This window comes from Myotis nattereri, assembly GCF_964212035.1.
Source record: "Myotis nattereri genome assembly, chromosome: 1".
Lineage (NCBI taxonomy): Eukaryota > Metazoa > Chordata > Mammalia > Chiroptera > Vespertilionidae > Myotis > Myotis nattereri.
This window is the reverse complement of record NC_138075.1, coordinates 216,356,197-216,373,726: the sequence shown is the minus strand read 5'-3', so window position 1 is coordinate 216,373,726 and position 17,530 is coordinate 216,356,197. Positions and strand designations below refer to the sequence as shown.

Below are 17,530 nucleotides of genomic sequence, written 5' to 3'. Positions count from 1 at the left end.
TTATCAATTAGTAATAGAAGTATCCAGTTCTTTGGTACCTATGATTATACTAGTGGCCCGGTGCACAGATTCATGCACATTGAAAGGAAATTAATTAGAAGAAATATTTTAATATCACTCTTCGCCCTTTCTCTATAATAGAAGTGTCAACCAAATTCATGATCGACAATGACAGATCGGAACACATGCCTGTGATTGGCACCAGCGAGAGCTTTATATGTATTGCGCATGCACAAGTCAACTTAGCCTTTTAAATATATAGAATAAACTTGCTTAATTAGACCTGCTTTCTGATTTAGCTAAACTTTTTCCAGCCCAATGAAGCACCCCAACTTCTCTTTCAGGTAATTGTCAGCAACAAGCAGTAAATATCAACACAAAGCAGATTATTGTAGATAACACAGGGAGAACAAAGGGTAAAATATTTAACTGCAGCAGTGTTTGACTATATTCTGCACAGTGAGAAAACCTGACGTCATTTTCAAGGTCCACCATTTCTTCTTTTCAGTCGGGTCAAGTTTCTAAGCTTTCTAAATCTTGGTTTTCTGGCTAACGAAAAGAAAATAGGATTCTACCGAGTCTCCTATCTACCTACTTCAGGATTTCAGTGAGGATCAAATGAGATGAGGCATAGGAAAAGGCTTCACAGACATTTGGTTAAAGTGTAAAATGTTTGCTCCTGGCTATAAAGCAAGTTGTGTACCTGGGCTGAAGAAACTGCAAGGAGGCTAGTCTCTAGGAAGAGGAAGCCAGGCGTTGCTACGTGAGGTCATTACTTGGCGCTCACAGCCACCATTTCCTGGCTGGGCTGGGTTGTGGGCCAAATTTTGCGCCATGGGGTCTCAGCAGCATCGGCTGTGATTTGGTAGGGTGTCACTCTCAGGTGCTGGCGGGCCTATGTCCCACTTGGGGGAAGCCAAGTGTTGCTTTGTCGAGGCCAGGTCCATGGTGCCGTTTCTTTGTAAATGGCCAGTGTGCGTCAAGGCAGCTCCTGTGTTGAGCGTCTGCCCCCTGGTGGTCAGTGCACATCATAGCGACTGGTTGGATGGTCGGAAGTACACAGCATATTAGCCTTTTTTATATATAGATTAGAGTTTTATTTATTGATTTGTCATTGGGAATTATTTTGTTCCATTACTTTCCAGCCATTTGAATTCTGCCTACTATTTAAACTGCTTTTTTTATCTTTACCAAATTTACTTTAAATAATGATTTCCACTAAGTGGATATGCTTTTCATTGATTCTAGAGAGAGGAGGAGAGAGGGAGAGGCAAAAATATCTATTGGTTGGCTCCCTTACGTGCCCCAACTGTGATTAAACTGCAATCTGGGTTTGTGCCCTGACTCCAAATCAAATCCTCGAACTTTCGGTACATGGGACAATGCTCCAACTAACTGAGTCACACTGGCCAGGGCTGTGGTATTTTTAAAATTAGTTAAATAGGTGTACTGAAGAATTTTACAAAATATTTTTCTTAGGAGCCTTACAAAATAGAATACAACCTAATGAACTATTGGTTTGGGATTGTTGCAGTATTTACCGTGTAATTCTGGTTACAAACAGGAGTTAGTAACATGCTCAGCCTTTGATTCTGTGATCTTAGGATCCATGGAAACGGAATTTGCATTTTGGTACTATATTGCAGGCTCTTCATTGGTTCTAAAATAGCCCTGGCTAGTCTATTTGGTAGTAATACATTGTTTTCATTGAGAGAAACCATCTTGTGTCTTCTAGTATTGCATTTTATCAAGTTTAATTCAAAGAGAAAATCCCTTAGGATGTAGTACTTCTCTCAGAGAAAACTGCTAACTGAACTCTTGTTAACAGTTATCTTAAGGTATTGCTTTAAAAAATTTTTATAATGAAATTGAAAATGCAAACCTTTTTTTGCAATAGAAAAAATAATTTTAATAGCCTTTTTAGCATAAATGGCATATCTTTTCATTTTACATATTTTATAGCTGCTCAAATTAATTGGCTTTCCTTTAGTACTAATTTTCCTTTGGTTGTGAATTAGAATGATGCTGGCTCCCTCTTGTGGTTAAAGCTCACTTTATCAGTTATATAAATACCTATAATTTAGAGGACAAATACTAGGTCAATTTAATTTTAAGGAAAAATAAGATAATTAATTGATTTATGCTTAATCATTTCATCACTGTTGAAAAAATTTATCTCTGGAAAGTTTTACTTATTCATATTACAAGTGAATGTTTTCTTTCTGTTCTTGTTTACTGTATTCTCCAGTGAAATCTGGTTCTTCTTATAGGAGGATCAGCCAAAGAAAATTTGTTTAAATTTTACATACAGGCATGCATAGCTTCATTGACTTTGCCATTAAGAGGTTATACTTCATTAAATTTGCAAAATCATCACTTATCAGGACATCATCCTACTTTTTAAAAAATGGCTGGAGGGAAAGGAGATTTATATAACATGCACAAAACAGTAAAAAAAAAAATAATAATTTATTTGCTTTATAATCTGGTAGGATACCCCAGTCCATAGTGCAAAATCTATAAATATGGAAAAACTTAGTTGTCAAGCAAAATTCCAAGAATAATAGTCATGGAGCTAGTGATAACAGCTAATATTTATTTAGTGATTACTATATGTTTAGCCTTTTGCACACCTAAATAATTTATAGTAGAGTATGCCGTATTAAAGTCATTAAGCGCACAGGTTCTAGAATCAAGCTCATTCTGCCACTTCCTCACTGGATGATTTCATAGCCTCAATTTCTCACCCTAAAAAGTTGGGAAAGAAAGGGGAGGGTGATGTCTGCTTTGTCCCATTCTCTCAGCTTCTTTAAGTCAAAGATTATGCCCACTCATTTTTGTATTCCTAACACTTCGCATATATGCTGAATGAACAAAAAGTGAGGCCTGAATTTGGTTCATTGGGGAATTATATATAGTTCATGAAGTTTCTTTTATAGGTTTTGGTCCTGGGAAGATCAAGAATAAGCTTCTCCCTGGGGTTTGTTGTAGTTTAGGAGGATGAATCTAACAGTTGATGTTGCTGCGTAGCCATGGGAAGGTTTCAGTCTGCCAGGGCTGGCAGCCCCAGCTCCTCCGTGGTTCGTGATATGATTAATGGCATGATTCTGCTAGCTTGGAAAAAGAGAATGAACAGAGGCAATCTTTCTCAGCTATAGATTGCCTGTAAGTTAGTTCAGAGAGTACCAGAAACAAAGGATCTGTTTTTTTTTCTGGTGTGGTTTAGTGTTTTTAGAGGGTGAGTTCCAACTTGTTCATTTTGAAGTTAGTCTTCGAGAAGACGGAGACCGCAAATGTGGACATCCTGTATGGCACTTGTCAGGACTTTTAGATACCTACCAAGGCAAGGATATTAGCCGTAGGACTTAAAGATGAGCCTCTGTAACTGTTGTCAGTTTTTTCTGTTGTGCTATTTCATTTTATTCACCTCTGCTAACTGCCAGAATTTATCTGTCCTTTTTAAAAAAATGTAATTCAGGGATTTGGAGATTGAAGTGCTGAGTTGAGCAGTACAGATGTAAAAACATATATAAAAATGAAAAAGAAACCCCAGCCAAAAAAACTTCCAACTCATTGGCTTAACTATTTACCTCTGTTGTGTGTTTGTCCTGAATAGATTGTTCTAAATCTGTAGTAACCATCTTTCAAGGAAATTTTTTCAAATAGTTTGCTTGGTCAGGCCTCTATCTCATTATTATGGTGTACGATTCTGAGGATTTATGCTTATAATACAGTAAGTTATTTCCCGTCTGTTTTCTTATTTGGTTAGCTAGTTAATTAAACTTCAATCTAATTATTCACTGTGCTCATTCTAAAAAATAATTTAGCACCTTGTTTTTCAGAGCTGTCAGAAAGCAGAAGCAGAGAAAAAGTAATAAGATGAAAATGGAGACCACTAAAGGACAAGCAATGAATCATACATCTGTTACAAGGAAGAAGAAAAGGAGAGAAAGAGCCCATCAATATCTTTGCTCTTAAATGTCCAGTGACTTGAGAATAAGAAAGATTTATAGTCCAACCTTTGATGCCATTTTCTGCAAGTGCCATGCTGGACTTAAATTCTGTCACTTTCAAAGGTGTGCACCGTTCTAAGCGAGATAATAGGCAGGTGGTATTTGCTGGTTTATAGACCCACAGCAGTGTCTCTGGAGACCTGGTAAGTTGTTCCATCCTTAGCTGGTTTACCAGCTCTGTCTCTCAGTGTCTTTTTTCTCTCTTTAACTCCCTTCCAATCATATTATTTTAGCCTCTTTTATCTGAAAAGTATGTGTACAGCATTCTTTTGCAGAATCAGAAGAAAATGAAGATCTGAGGTTTTGTTTACTACATTACATAAGAATATGTTAAGATGAATGTTTTAAATTAATGTTAACATATTGTACAGTGGCTTAAACCCCACTTGTAAAGAGAAGTACAATTTTTTTCAGACAGAATCTGAAAATGATGGAAAGAATTTTGACAAAGGAAGTGTAAAGATATAAAGATTATAATTATGGTTACATTATTAAATATTTATTTTTAAGTACTTTTTGCAATTGTCCTTTGATGGAATAGAAGCACCTAAATGTTTGTTGAATGAATGAGGTATTTAGAATTAGGACTTACTCCATCATCTCGTCTTTTAACCTAAGCAGTAAGTTTCTCTCTTTATAAAAGGAATGCAGAAGGCAGAATAGTTTGGTGATTCAATCTCCTTATTCCTTTTTTGACTAACACTTCCTGGCATTATATCCTTGGCCAGGTTATTCACTATTTATTTTTATTTATATATTTACATATTTATTTCCCTTCAAGATAGATATTACTAATATCCACTTTTTACAGTTGAGGACATTGATTCTTGGGTATCTAAAGTAACAGTCTCATACTTTGGAAAGTTGGTAAAAGTGGTTGACTTCAGACATAAACATGAGAATCTACCTCCAGAGATTTTGCAGTTTACATTCAGTGATGTAAAGAAATTAGATGAAAAATAGGACTGATCCTTAGCAAGAAAAAGAGACACCGTTACTAGGTCTTGGGAGAAATTTGAGACAAACTTCTGGGAAGTCTTGCATGAGTGGATAGGCTGACGCTCTATCTACTGAGCCAAGCTGGCTAGGGCCATTTATGCTTTTTTTGAGGTGCTTAGCTCATGCCTTGTATTAGAACGCTTTGTGTACTTGTTTTCCTTGTACTTTTAGCTCATGGTGGCAGGGGCCTGTGGGCATCACTTGTGCTGTGCATATGGCGATGCCAGACACAGCTGACTGCGGCACGTGTGATCTCTATTCCTCCTTACAGCCTTGGGAGGCATACGGCCAGGCTAACACATTCTTCACCCTTCAACTGGTAGCTGCTCATAAATACATATTGAGTGACTAGGAATGCCATTTAATATGCTGCTTTATGCCTCAGAACCCTAACTGCTACACGAGTAAGAAGCTAATATGCTCAGAGCTGCGTAGGTAAGGAACGCTTGCACAAAATGCAAAGGAAAATCCAATTTCACTGATTTGGTACAGTTTTAATTAGAACATTGGGGCATGGGTTAAATTACTTGAGGGTCAGCTAAGAAGGGCATTGCAATCAATAAAGTGAAGATAAGATCTCTACTATTTGATTTCAGGCGATTCAGTATAAATGTTAACTCAGCAAAACTGAGGGAAAGTAAGCAAGCAGATCTCAGAGCTCTGAGAGGTGAGTTTTATCCCATTAGTGGGACAGTTGAGATTTTCACACTGTTTAGTTGCTGCAAAGCCCTGCAGACTGGAAGTGTAGCATCTGGTGGTCTCAGCCTGAATAGATAGGCCAGCTTCTTCATTTGCAAATTGGAGGTGAGGAGTGAGAGGAAGCTAGAGTAGCAGCCTAAGCATTCCACATGCTTAGAGGGCAAAGGAAACAAAGGTTCCTGCCTGTTACCGTTGCAATAGATGGGCCAGGTAAATCTAAGAAAATGCAAAGCAACTCTCATCCTGCCACCCAGAAATCAGCACTGTCACAGCTTCTGCGTATGTTCTTCCAGGGATAGCTCTTGTATAAGTAGCTATACAGACAGGTGCTCTAAAATTTCTCCCACAACAATGAAATTGTACATGCATATTATTGTGTGATCCTCTTTTTTCATAAACATGTTCTTTAATATGTATTGTATTTTTAAGAAAACAAAAACCCACAGTCTCCTATGATTGGACATCTATGTTGTTTGCATTTTTTCACTGCTGTAAATGACCCTATGATGCACATACTTACAAGTCTTATTTTCTTAGGGTAAATTCCTATATATACAAATACTGGTTCTGTAGCTCTTATTAGAACTTATTTTTCCAGGTGGGAGTCATATGAGTAGGTCTCTGAATTTCTTTTCCAGAACAGCAACTGAAAGGGTTGTGGGAGACAAGCAGAATATCATGAATTGATACCATTTAGACTCCCTGTGCCAGGATGCAACGTCTCCCAAATGCACTTCATACTTAAAGCTACTCTTTGAGTAGTTCTGTCATATTAAACATTGTTGACTGGTTGTTTCGGCAGCATCTTCCACCTCCCCATTGTATGCCTGTCATGGGATTTGGGGGAAGGATGACTGACATCCTTTCCAGCTCTTGGGGAGGGCTTTTTATTGGGCATAATTCCATCCTCCTTACTTGTGATTGAGTCCCGCTAAGCTCGTGACAGGGGTTGGTCTAATCACTAGGCCCAGGACTTTAATCTTGTGATTGGTGAAGGGGTGTTTGTTCTCCCTCTGAATGAAGAAGCATGTAGCTCCAGGTGCTGTTAGCAGTCTTCCAGGGACCACAGGGGGAACCAGCCTTATGGCACACACCCTCAGCTGGGTCCCTGGTGTATGAACTGCTGGATCTAGCCTGGCCTGAAGCCGGTTGGCCCTATTGCTGGACTTGCTATTTATTTGTACCAATACATTCTCATTATTACTTGTGGCACTTTGAGTCAGGGTTTTTTTTGTGCGTGTTTTTTTTTTTTTTATTGCCTAATGAATGACACTGTAGTAGGACAGAGAGATTCTTACACTAACCTACATTTATTTCTCTTTCCAGCAAGTTTTGTCAATTTGCTTATTTTACGACTTCAAAATAGACCTCTCAAAACAACAGCTTTCACATGGCCTACACTAGCCCCACCCCACACAATTCCATCTTCCATCCCTATGCTCAGTGATTCCCACATCTTGCTCAGGCCTTGACCTTTCCCCTTCCAACCTGCCTTGCCAGCTGCCATTGGCCACTACAGACTTTCACACCACGCCTCCACCTGATGTAGTCTTCACTGAACTCTTTTGCTCTGGTCCACTTTCTCCTCCTTCCCCTCATACCCGCACCCCTACCCCAATAACGACCAGTTTCTGTTCCCTGAATCTGTGCACCCAAATATCCCAACCTGTCTTGACTTTCATTCCCCCAATCTAATCAATAATCAGTGCCTGTTCTTCTACCTCAGAAATGTCTCTGGGATCTCCTCCCCACACCCAGCTTGTGTTCGTGCCACCTTTTCACCTCTCTGTAATACAGCATGACCCTTGTCACAGAATTAAGATCCTGAATAAGCAGAGAACCAGTGCTGTCAAAATACATCCCCCTTCCCCAGTGAACATGTTGGGAGCTGCCTGGCCCTTGAAAATTCCACCCCACATATTATAACACCTGGAAAGATGCCATCAGCATGAGCCAGCCCAAGCGATGTCGTGATCAAAGAAACAGCCTAGCTACCAAAAAGTTATTTCAAAAAACCTAGTTCTGGCATTTTTTCCTCAAGCACTAGTAAGAGGATATGAAGAGCATGGAAATTCTTAAAGTGTATTTTCTCTTATGTTTCCTTCCTTCCTCCCCCCCTCCACACTTTAACATCTCCTGCCCTTGCCTCCTTAAAAAAGCACCGATAACCGATCCCTGGGCTTTCCCCCTTGATTCTGTGCCACAGAAGTACAAATAAACCAATTTGCAACCAATGTTTTCATTAGAGAATGGGAAAGGCAAGGAAATGGAGTGGCTAAAGCCAAAAATCTCTTTTATGGGGCAATGCGAAAAAGAAAAGGCTGGGAACACTGTTAATAAGCTCTTGTCCTTGGCTACTTTGGATAATTTCCAGTAATAACCCCAGCCCCCTACTCCCATCAGTACACACGAGGCATTACTATGGCCACATACAATTACTTGCTGTTTCCTGGCCACATCCTGAATTCCACACCCATGCTGTGCTGTTTCCTGTGCTGTAAGGCCTTCTGGGAAATTCACTCTTGTGTGAAGGCTGCATAATGTGCAGGTAGTTTCCTACTCTCCTATGTCCCATAGCACTGAGTGCATTCCTCCAAGAGTTCTTTTCATGTGTTTTATTCAGGATAAGTTTCAGGAAAATGGGCATTCAGTTTCCATAGGAATGTTAAGGAGATAGATATTGGACCCCCATTATCCAAATTATCCATTCTTGGCCACCCCAGAACATTAATACCTGAGAAGGCATTTCATGAATAACAAAGGCAAGTCCATTCTCAGCTAAGAAGTGGGAAACATGCTAAGTAAATTGTTTGGCAAGGAAAAAAGTCCATCTCTGAGAGGGAGCAGGATCAGTATTGAGTAGCTCAATTGGTTAGAGCTTCGACCCAATATGCTAAGGTTGTGGTTCCATCCTGGTCTAGAGCACATACAAGCACCAGCCAATGAATGCATCAAAACATGGAACAACAAATCGATGCTCCTCTCCTTTCCCTTCTCTCTAAAAAGCAATCAATAATTTTTTTTTTTTTTAAAAGGAAGGTGAAGACACTTAAGAACAGTGTCTGGCATAAAATAGTGCCTGGAATGTTTGTTGCTGCATGAATTAGTCTGCTCTATCACCTAATTCCCTCAAGGCTAGATCCAGATAGAGGGCAAGAAGATGGGGCTTGTTGACAGTTGATCTGCCACCTCTCTCCTTCCAACAGTAAAAGAAATGAAAAGGTAGATGGTTTCTACCATAGATTTTTAAGTTCCAGAATCACAGGATAACACTGTCACTTTCTCTTAGCCCAGTTTTAAGTGGGGGAGCTTTTGAACATTTAAATGTGTCCTGTATAAGGAAGCATCAGGTGGGTTCTGCAGAGCCCGTGCCCCGTGTGCATTCCTTGTAGCCCAGAGTCTAATGGATCCTCAAAAGGCTGTGGGGTAAGTCCTGGACGAGCCCCACAGCCCACGTTTATCATGGTGGGGTTCCTACTAGTAATAGGTTGTGAGGCTTAAATGGGATAGTAATCAAGATAGTTGTCTGTGTCAGAGATTTCAGACGCGGGCCCTTCCACCTTGGCTGCAACTTGGTAACACCGAGAGTTTTAATAAATACTGGGTCCCATCCCGTATTCTCTCTTCACTGGCCTGGGGTGCTGCCTGGGCCCGGGAGGGTGTGTGTGTGTGTGTGTGTGTGTGTGCAAACTCCAGGAGCAGGGGTCGCCAACCGGTGGTCCGTGAGGTCGGGAAGGTTGGCGACCGCTGACCAGGTGATTCTACAGAGCAACCGGACTGAACACGTGTTTAGAAACGGTCGCAGGAGGCGCCAGCTGATCAGGACCTCAAGTCTGCGTGGTTTTCCGTCTCCTCTTCCTCTCTAAGGCCTCACACCCAGAAACCAGTAACTGTCCATTCACCGACAGCAAGGAATTTCCCCGAAAACCGATAAGACCTGCGCACACTCGTGCACACACGAGCCTGGCCCACAGACGCGCCTGCGGTCTCGGCGCCGCGCCCCCGCCCCGCGTCCGGTCCCGTCCGCGCGCCCCCCGCTCCCCGCGCGCGCCCGCCCGGCCCCTCCAGCCCCGCGTCCGGTCCCATCCGCGCGCCCCCCGCTCCCCGCGCGCGCCCGCCCGGCCCCTCCAGCCCGCCCCTGGTCCCGTCCGCGCGCCCCCCGCTCCCCGCGCGCACCCGCCCGCCCCTGGTCCCGTCCGCGCGCCCCCCGCTCCCCGCGCGCGCGCCCGCCCGCCCCCTCCAGCCCCGCGTCCGGTCCCGTCCGCGCGCCCCCACCCCGCTCCCCGCGCGCGCCCGCCCGCCCCCTCCAGCCCGCCCCTGGTCCCGTCCGCGCGCCCCCCGCTCCCCGCGCGCGCCCGCCCGCCCCCTCCAGCCCCGCGTCCGGTCCCGTCCGCGCGCCCCGCCCGCCCCCTCCAGCCCCGCGTCCGGTCCCATCCTCGCGCCCCCCGCTCCCCGCGCGCGCCCGCCCGCCCCCTCCAGCCCCGCGTCCGGTCCCGTCCGCGCGCCCCCCGCTCCCCGCGCGCCCCCACCCCGCTCCCAGCACCCGCGCGCTCCCGCCCGCCCGCTCCAGCCCCGCGTCTCGCAGCGCAGCGGCGCCCCCTGTGCCCCGCGCCCAGTCCCGCGCCCACGCCGCCCTCTTCCTCTCGCGAGGAAGCCCGGGCCCCGGAAGTGCCCGAGAGCGCGGCGGCGGGGCTGCGCGGAGGCGCCGGCGCGCCGCGGGCCGAGGGAGCGGGAAGCCGCCGGCCTCCTGGGCTGCCCCGGGCTTCTCGCAGGTACCGCCGTTGTCGGGCTCCCGGGGAGGGCGGGCGCGGGGCCCCTGCGAGCCTCCGACCGAGTGTCGTTGCAGAGCCGCCCCCATGCTGCGCTTCCCGACCTGCTTCCCGTCCTTCCGGGTGGTGGGAGAGAAGCAGCTGCCGCAGGAGGTCGTGTTCCTGGTCTGGTCCCCCAAGCGGGACCTCATCGCTCTGGCCAACACCGCGGGCGAGGTGAGTGAGCGGCCGCCGGCGCCCCAGCCTCAGTTTCCCCTCCGCGGGCTGGGCGCGCCACCTGCCCACCCCTCTCCCTTCCCGGCCGCTGTGAACTTCAGGTGAAAGTCGAAGGGGCCATGTATGGGAAAGAGAATGTATATACTTACTTTACCTATTTTGTGGCTAAAATAAGTTCTCACACAATCACACAGTCCTGCCTGCCCCTCTCTTTGGGTCATTTGTTTGCGAACTGGACTTTTGAGAAGCCCATCATGTGCCACTCGCCCGTAGGAGCAGGTCCACAGACCCTTCCCAAGTTCGCTTGCAGTTGAGTAGCAGAAGGAAGATGCGTTATTGTCAGACTTCAGCTGCAGCTGTGCATGCGTGCACCTGCCCCAGAGGATGTGTTCAAGCATTTATGGTTTTGCCCACGTTTTGTATTATGTGCTGGATCGCTGCCGCCCGTTAGAAATACAGGGGGGCCTGGACTTACGAGTTTAATTCGTTCCCAGACGGAGCTCGTTAAGGAGCTCGTTAACTCAAGTTACTCTGTCAACTCAATGCAAAAAATCGGCTGAGAGACAGCTGGTATCTCAAAAAACTCATTAGTCGGGACACTCGTAAGTCAAGGCCCCACTGTACCCTTAAAACAAGGGAGTGAAGTCTCACTGGATTCCTGGTGGGAGGTGCGTGAGTGTTAACAGCACGTCTAGTTGACAGGATATTCATGAGCTGCATCCTGGTTGTACCCAGCCTTCTGCTGAGAGGGCTCCTTATCTGGCAGCCATGTTGTAAGGGAACCTTCACCTGCGTATGCGTCCTCCTCTGGCCTTTTGGCGGGTGTCCTGGCCAGGTGAGGCCTGCGTTGTGTGCAGCGAGCTTGGTAAGTGGATGTAAGGAGGACTTAGGAGCCAGGGAGACTTAGCATTGGGGGCTCCAGCGCTGCGTTGACTGCCCTGCCCTTGTCTCCAGGGTAGTGATGTCTCAAGGACCTTCCTCCTCCGCCAGGGAGCTGTGGTGATGGCATTGCTCCGGAGAGGAGCGCAGTACAGCCACAGCAGGAGGGGGAGAGAGGCTTTAGGGACGCCAGTGCAATCAGATGGGTAGATGTACTCGTGGGCACTTGTTGCTGCTGTTGTCTCAGTGAGAAGAAGGGGTGCTGTTCAGGAGTGAGGATGGACTGTGAGAAGTTTGAGGAGAAAAGAGAGGTGTGACAAAGCCGACAAGGCAAGTGGACGAGGGAAACCTAATGGGATTGCTGGTCGGAGCCACACGAAACTAAGGGTCTTGCAGTTGGAGGGAAACTGGTGAGCATGGTTGTGTGTCTCTGCTGTTCTTTTGGCTACTGGGGTGCAGACATGGTTGGGTTTAACCAGGGATGTTGTTTTGCAAGTCTGACAAAGCAAGAGAGGCACAAGGGAAGTATATGCAAGAGTGAAGTATATGCAAGACTGTAATAATGAACCTTGGGTTCTAGCCTGATTAAGTAGGGAAGTGAGCGCATGTGTGGAGCGAGGGACACTGAATAGGTGGTAGAATCCATGGATTGCGTGCCCTGGTGAGGTTGAAGAATCAAAGCTGGGCGTAAGTAGGGATGAGCTGGAAAGAGAGAGGCAGTGATGGAAAGGGGAAGGTTTGAAACTGAGCTTGTTGGAGCATTTGTAGCTTTTGGTAATGACAGGGTCAGAGGTGTGGCCCTGGGAGTTCCTGAGGTGAGGTGGAAGATGTGATCATTGTAGCACAGGTAGTTGAGAACTGAAAAGCTCTTGAAATTACTAACAGTGAGGATGAGTAAGTGGTGTTGGGAAGTACGAGTGAGCCAGGCAGGAGTCCACACCTTCCAGGAATGAGGGGAACGCCTTGGGGTCTCTAGATCAGCGGTCGCCAACCGGTGGTCCGTGGGCCACTGGTGGTCCATGAGATCTGAAAGGTTGGCCACCACTGCTCTAGATGACTGCAATTAAAGAGGGATAGAGGATGATCTGGTCCGACTGCATAAAATTAAAAGTTAGAGTACTTTGGCGAAGAGAAGAAAAATCATCCAGAAATGGTATTGAGCATCAAGGATGAAACCTACTTCGTCTCCTCGCCCAGCAGTAGTACAGGGGATGCAGGAAGTCAAATGGCCGCCACCTGAGAATCCTGCCACCTGGGAAGCAGTGTCCTCAGGTGAGAAGCGCATTTGAGAAAAGAACGAATTCCAGAGGGAGCAGAGGAAGGGTTTCGGAAGTAAGGAAGGGCAGAGATGCTCAGGAAAGAGCATTGAGTCTGGGGGATGAGCGATTCCTTGGGGGGCTTGGCTGTCCAGTAGGGGTCGATGTAACTGGGAGTGAGGGACTCCATGAGATGAGGCAGGGAGCGGTAAAGCTGTGAATGTGGGATTCCAAGAAGGTGTGGCAGGGTCCAGGAACACAGTTCTACCTTTTCTTCCTTATTCTCAATGGTTGTTTGGTTTGTGTAGAGGATGGAGTAGGGACCATCTTATTTTTGAAGTACAAGGAACGCTGGGGTATCATCTTGACCCTCCAAGATGGGAACTTACTCGTATGGAAAAGGAAATTTAGAATGGCTACGTGACTTGCCCAAGATCCATGGCCGGTTGAGTGACAAGGCTGAAGTTAGATCCCAAGTTGTCTGATTCCAAGTTTGCTGTTATTTATATCACTCCTACCTTTCTAGTGCTATTTGTGATTCTTTTTTTTTTTTTTTTTTTTTTTTGGTCATTATCCTCTTGGACAACCTTATTCTTTTCTAAAAGTCAAGTTTTCTGTTGACATGAAGATAGGAAAATGGGCAGAGTATAGCGTTCACCTATTTGAAAATGCCTTAAGTTCGTTCAAATACTGTTGTCTTCGTTCTTCTGGTAGCTAAATATACTCAAGATAATTTAAAAATAGTGGGGATCTAGGTTTATTTTATTTTTGGAAATGGATTCTTATGTTCTGCCATTATGTCTCTTTTGTCCTAGGTTTTACTTCATCGACTTGCAAGTTTTCATCGAGTTTGGAGTTTTCCACCAAATGAAAATACAGGGAAGGAAGTGACCTGCCTAGCTTGGAGACCAGATGGCAAACGTAATGATCGTGCTATAAAAAATACGTTTTTATTATTCGCAGAGTATTCTTTAAAGAAAGCTTAACACCGAAAGAATTTACTGTTCTCATTATATACTAGAATTTTGAATACCAGTTTGGGAAATTAGTTTTTAAGAATGTTTTAAACTGTTTTATTAGAACTTAAATTAATTCTACCATCTTGTTTCTCCAAAATAAAATCTGATTTCTTGGTGAAGGTAACTCTAAAATGAAATTTGGTAGAATATACAAAATACTTTGGTTTTATTCTCTTCGTTGTCTTGTCCTGCACAATTTGGCCCAAACTTCACCTACCGCTCCCTGGTCAGTTCAGTGCCATCATGGCTCTTTTTCCCAAAATGTTTCTTAGCCTTAAATGGATGGCTCATCAATATTCTCTCTGCATGTATGCTTGCCTCACCTGAAGGACTGTCACCTCTGACTTCATTGATTCTATTTCTGTATGATTTTTTTCCTCCAGGTGTCCTTTATTTTGTAGTTTGTTATGTTGTAGCTGGCAGTGGCTCTGCAGACGGAACCCTTCTCTCCCATGTGTTGTGTTTACAATGACAGTTGTTATTTAAACTGTTGTACACATACAGTCAGTACAGTAAAATGCTGTACATCATAGCCTAAAGTTCATCGGTAATCATTGGTGCTTTAAGAAAAAAAATGGAACTGTTTTTGTAAACTCTTTTGTACCCTTCATTAGTTTTTATCTAGCTAAATATAAATATGTAAAAATGCCCTGAAAGCCCATTACTTACAGATAACTATTTTTATCTGTACTCATTAGCTCAGCTGTTGTTTTACCTTTTTTTTTTTTTAAAAGTAGCCCTCCAGCGTGGCTTAGTGATTGAGTGAGCATTGACCTATGAACCAGGAGGTCACGGTTCAATTCCCGGTCAGGGCATATACCCAGGTTGTGGACTCAATCCCTAGTGGGGGGCATGCAGGAGCCAGCCAATCAGTGATTCTCTCTCATCACTGATGTTTCTCTCTCTCCCTCTCCCTTCCTCTCTGAAATCAATAAAAATATATATATTTTAAAAATACATATAAAATTAAAGGACTTTTGTAAGTAACATCTTGATATCTTGCAGTATTCATCCAAAAATACCAAGATCTGAAAAATGAATTATGAAAGCCAGTGTGTTAAAAAGTATTTAAGTAGATGATATTTTTATCATTAAAAAAGTCTTGTGTTTTTAGGTATTGGTTATTTCAAGATTGCTTTAAATCATTTTAAAGAGGAGGATACTGGGATTGCCTCACATCTAGCCTAGTTGTATGTGTTGGTATACAGTGAAATCCATAGCCCACTATTCACAGATTCTTAAATTTGATAAGTTAGGAAGATGCCAATGACTTAGGTAGAGAAAGTGTACTTGATAATTCAGTCGCAGTGATGGCCTTGTTTTCCATTAGGGGTTAGAAACAAAAATGGGGAACAAAATGCTTTCCAAGAACTAAGCAGATGGAAGGAATTGCTTCTTGCCTTTTAGGCATGTTTACGGGACCAGTATGTCTTGGTGATACAATATTATTGATTGTTAGTCTGTTGAGACCTGGTTTGTATTTTCTGCTTGGCTGCTGGGTTCCAGTTTAGAGGCTTTGATGTGCCAGATGCTAAGTACAGTTCATGAGGAAGAAGTAGATTATTCATGAAAGTTTGAGCATTTGAAAGTAAGCTTAGATAACAGCTTAACTATATGCAAAGCTGTAATTTATGTTTTAAAATATTATTTAAAGAAAGGATTTTTTAAGTTTAATGATTTCTGTGATCACAATGTATTTAAAACTAGAGGCCCATTGCATGAAATTTGTGCAAAAGTAGGCCTTCCTTTTCCTGACTTCCCTCTGGTACCCGGGACCTGGGCTTCCCTTGCAGCCCTGGCTTTGTCCAGAAGGACATTGGTCTAATTAGCATATTAACGCTTTTATTATTATAGACTAGAGGCCCAGTGCACGACATCATGCACTGGGGTGGGGTCTCGTAGCCCAGCCTGCGCCTTCTCGCAGTCTGGGATCCCTCGGGGGAGTGGGCCTAAGCCGGCAGGTGGACATCCCCCAAGGGGTCCTTAGTGCTGCGGCAGGCAGGGGAGGCTCCTGCCACTACTGCTGCATTGCCAGCCTGTGAGCTGGGTTTCTGGCTGAGCAGCGCTGCCCCTGTGGGAGTGCACTGACCACCAGGGGGCAGTTCCTGCATTGAACGTCTGCCCCCTGGTGGTCAGTGTGCATCATAGCGACTGGTCGTTCCACCATTCAGTCGATTTGCATATTAGGGTTTTATTATATAGGATAATAAAACTGGGCAGGATGTGAAATGCCAATGTATTTTTCTTGAATGTTACACTAATTTTTTCTGATGATATCTTTTTCTGTTAGTTTTGGCCTTTGCTCTTGCTGACACCAAGAAAATTGTTCTGTGTGATGTGGAAAAACCTGAAAGCTTGCACTCCTTTTCTGTGGAGGCCCCAGTTTCTTGTATGCATTGGATGGAGGTGACAGCAGAAAGCAGGTAAAGTAATTCAAAAAGAAAGAAAATAAAAAACCCCAGTAGTCACAATAGGATGGAATTTGTGAAATTTTCATTTTTTAAAATGGGTACTTAGGGATATCTGTATGTTAAGTATGTGTGTACATTGCATTTAACTTTTGTATTTTTAAGTTTATCAAGATAAACATTCTTTTATGCTTTGTTAGATTTTTTTTTTTTCTTCTAAAAAAAATCTGGTTCTTTATGGAGCAGGAATGTTTGAATATCCAAGCTTTTTCTTTTTAGTTATATTTGTAGTTTGCATTACTGCTCTATATTTTCGAGTAATAGCAATTAAAATGGCTGGTTCGCACATTGAGGTTCTGTTTTGCTTTTCACTATTTATTTTGTCGAAAGCTTTTTTTTTTTTTTTTTTGTGCCTTAGTAAATAGTCTTAGAGTATGAAAAGTGCTGAATGGAGCATTCTGTTTGATGTTACACGGCTTCTTTCTGTGTCCATGGCCCCCAGTAATTTCCTTATTTTATGGAAATAATTTTGTCTTAATCTCTGTAGTCAGTAATAACCAGTAAAAATGGCCTAAAGGATCAGTGGGTTTAGGGAATACTGAAAATAAAAGCTTTTTTGAGTAAATGTGATAATTTTCTTTCCATTAGCGTTTCCTTTCTAATTAAGTTTTAAATTAATATCAAATTAATTTGTAAAATCTGAATATTAATTGACAGCTTTCCTAAGGGAGACTTGTAAAGAATTGGATACCAAGGATCTAGCCTGGAGTTTGAAATTCAGTGTAGATAAAACAGAGTGATTAATCTGTCATCAGATAATCAAGAGTGACTAAGGGTCATGTGGGTTTGCAGAAGGTTAGAGGAGCAGAGTATACTATGTAAGTTCTACACCAGACTAGTTAGCTGCTAAGTGTATTTCTAACACACTTTCTACAAATAGTTTAGATATGTTTTATGGAGATTCCAGGGTCTCTTGGGATACCTAGTTTGTATTAAAGTGGGGAAAAATTCTTCCCAAGTCACCACTTTTTTTTTTTTTTACCTTCTCATTTATTTCCAACCTTATTTGGGGTAGAATTGAGGGGGGAAAGGGGGCAAAAAAGACTGTTTCAAAATGCATCGTGTCGTCTTATATACCTGCTGGGTTGTCAAATTTCCAAATGTAAATAAGCCATAGGACTCATAATTAAATGCTAAAATAATTATAGTGGTCTTTAAAAGTACTCTCCTATTCAGGTTTAGTGACGGTTTTTAGATGAGAGTTAAGGAATC

The 17,530-nt window shown here is 43.6% G+C and overlaps 2 protein-coding genes across 3 annotated transcripts in view; both read left to right on the top strand.

The window, feature by feature from the left end:
- Positions 1–4,524, top strand: part of ZCCHC4 (zinc finger CCHC-type containing 4) — a 47,783-nt gene extending 43,259 nt beyond the window's left edge. Inside the window, exon 13 of the mRNA XM_081099333.1 lies at positions 3,843–4,524. Within this exon, the coding sequence (XP_080955459.1) occupies positions 3,843–3,978 (136 nt within the window). The 3' untranslated portion in view covers positions 3,979–4,524. The remainder of the gene's footprint in view (positions 1–3,842) is intronic.
- A 5,863-nt stretch (positions 4,525–10,387) lies between these two features.
- The window catches only part of ANAPC4 (anaphase promoting complex subunit 4), a 32,424-nt gene continuing 25,281 nt past the window's right edge, over positions 10,388–17,530 (top strand). Inside the window, exons 1-4 of one of the 2 annotated variants that reach the window (XM_081097942.1) lie at positions 10,388–10,483; positions 10,558–10,696; positions 13,647–13,752; positions 16,141–16,273. In XM_081097942.1, the coding sequence (XP_080954068.1) occupies positions 10,568–10,696; positions 13,647–13,752; positions 16,141–16,273 (368 nt within the window). In that variant the 5' untranslated portion in view covers positions 10,388–10,483; positions 10,558–10,567. Of the gene's footprint in view, positions 10,697–13,646; positions 13,753–16,140; positions 16,274–17,530 lie in introns of both variants that reach the window. The other variant, XM_081097943.1, reaches the window with a different exon arrangement.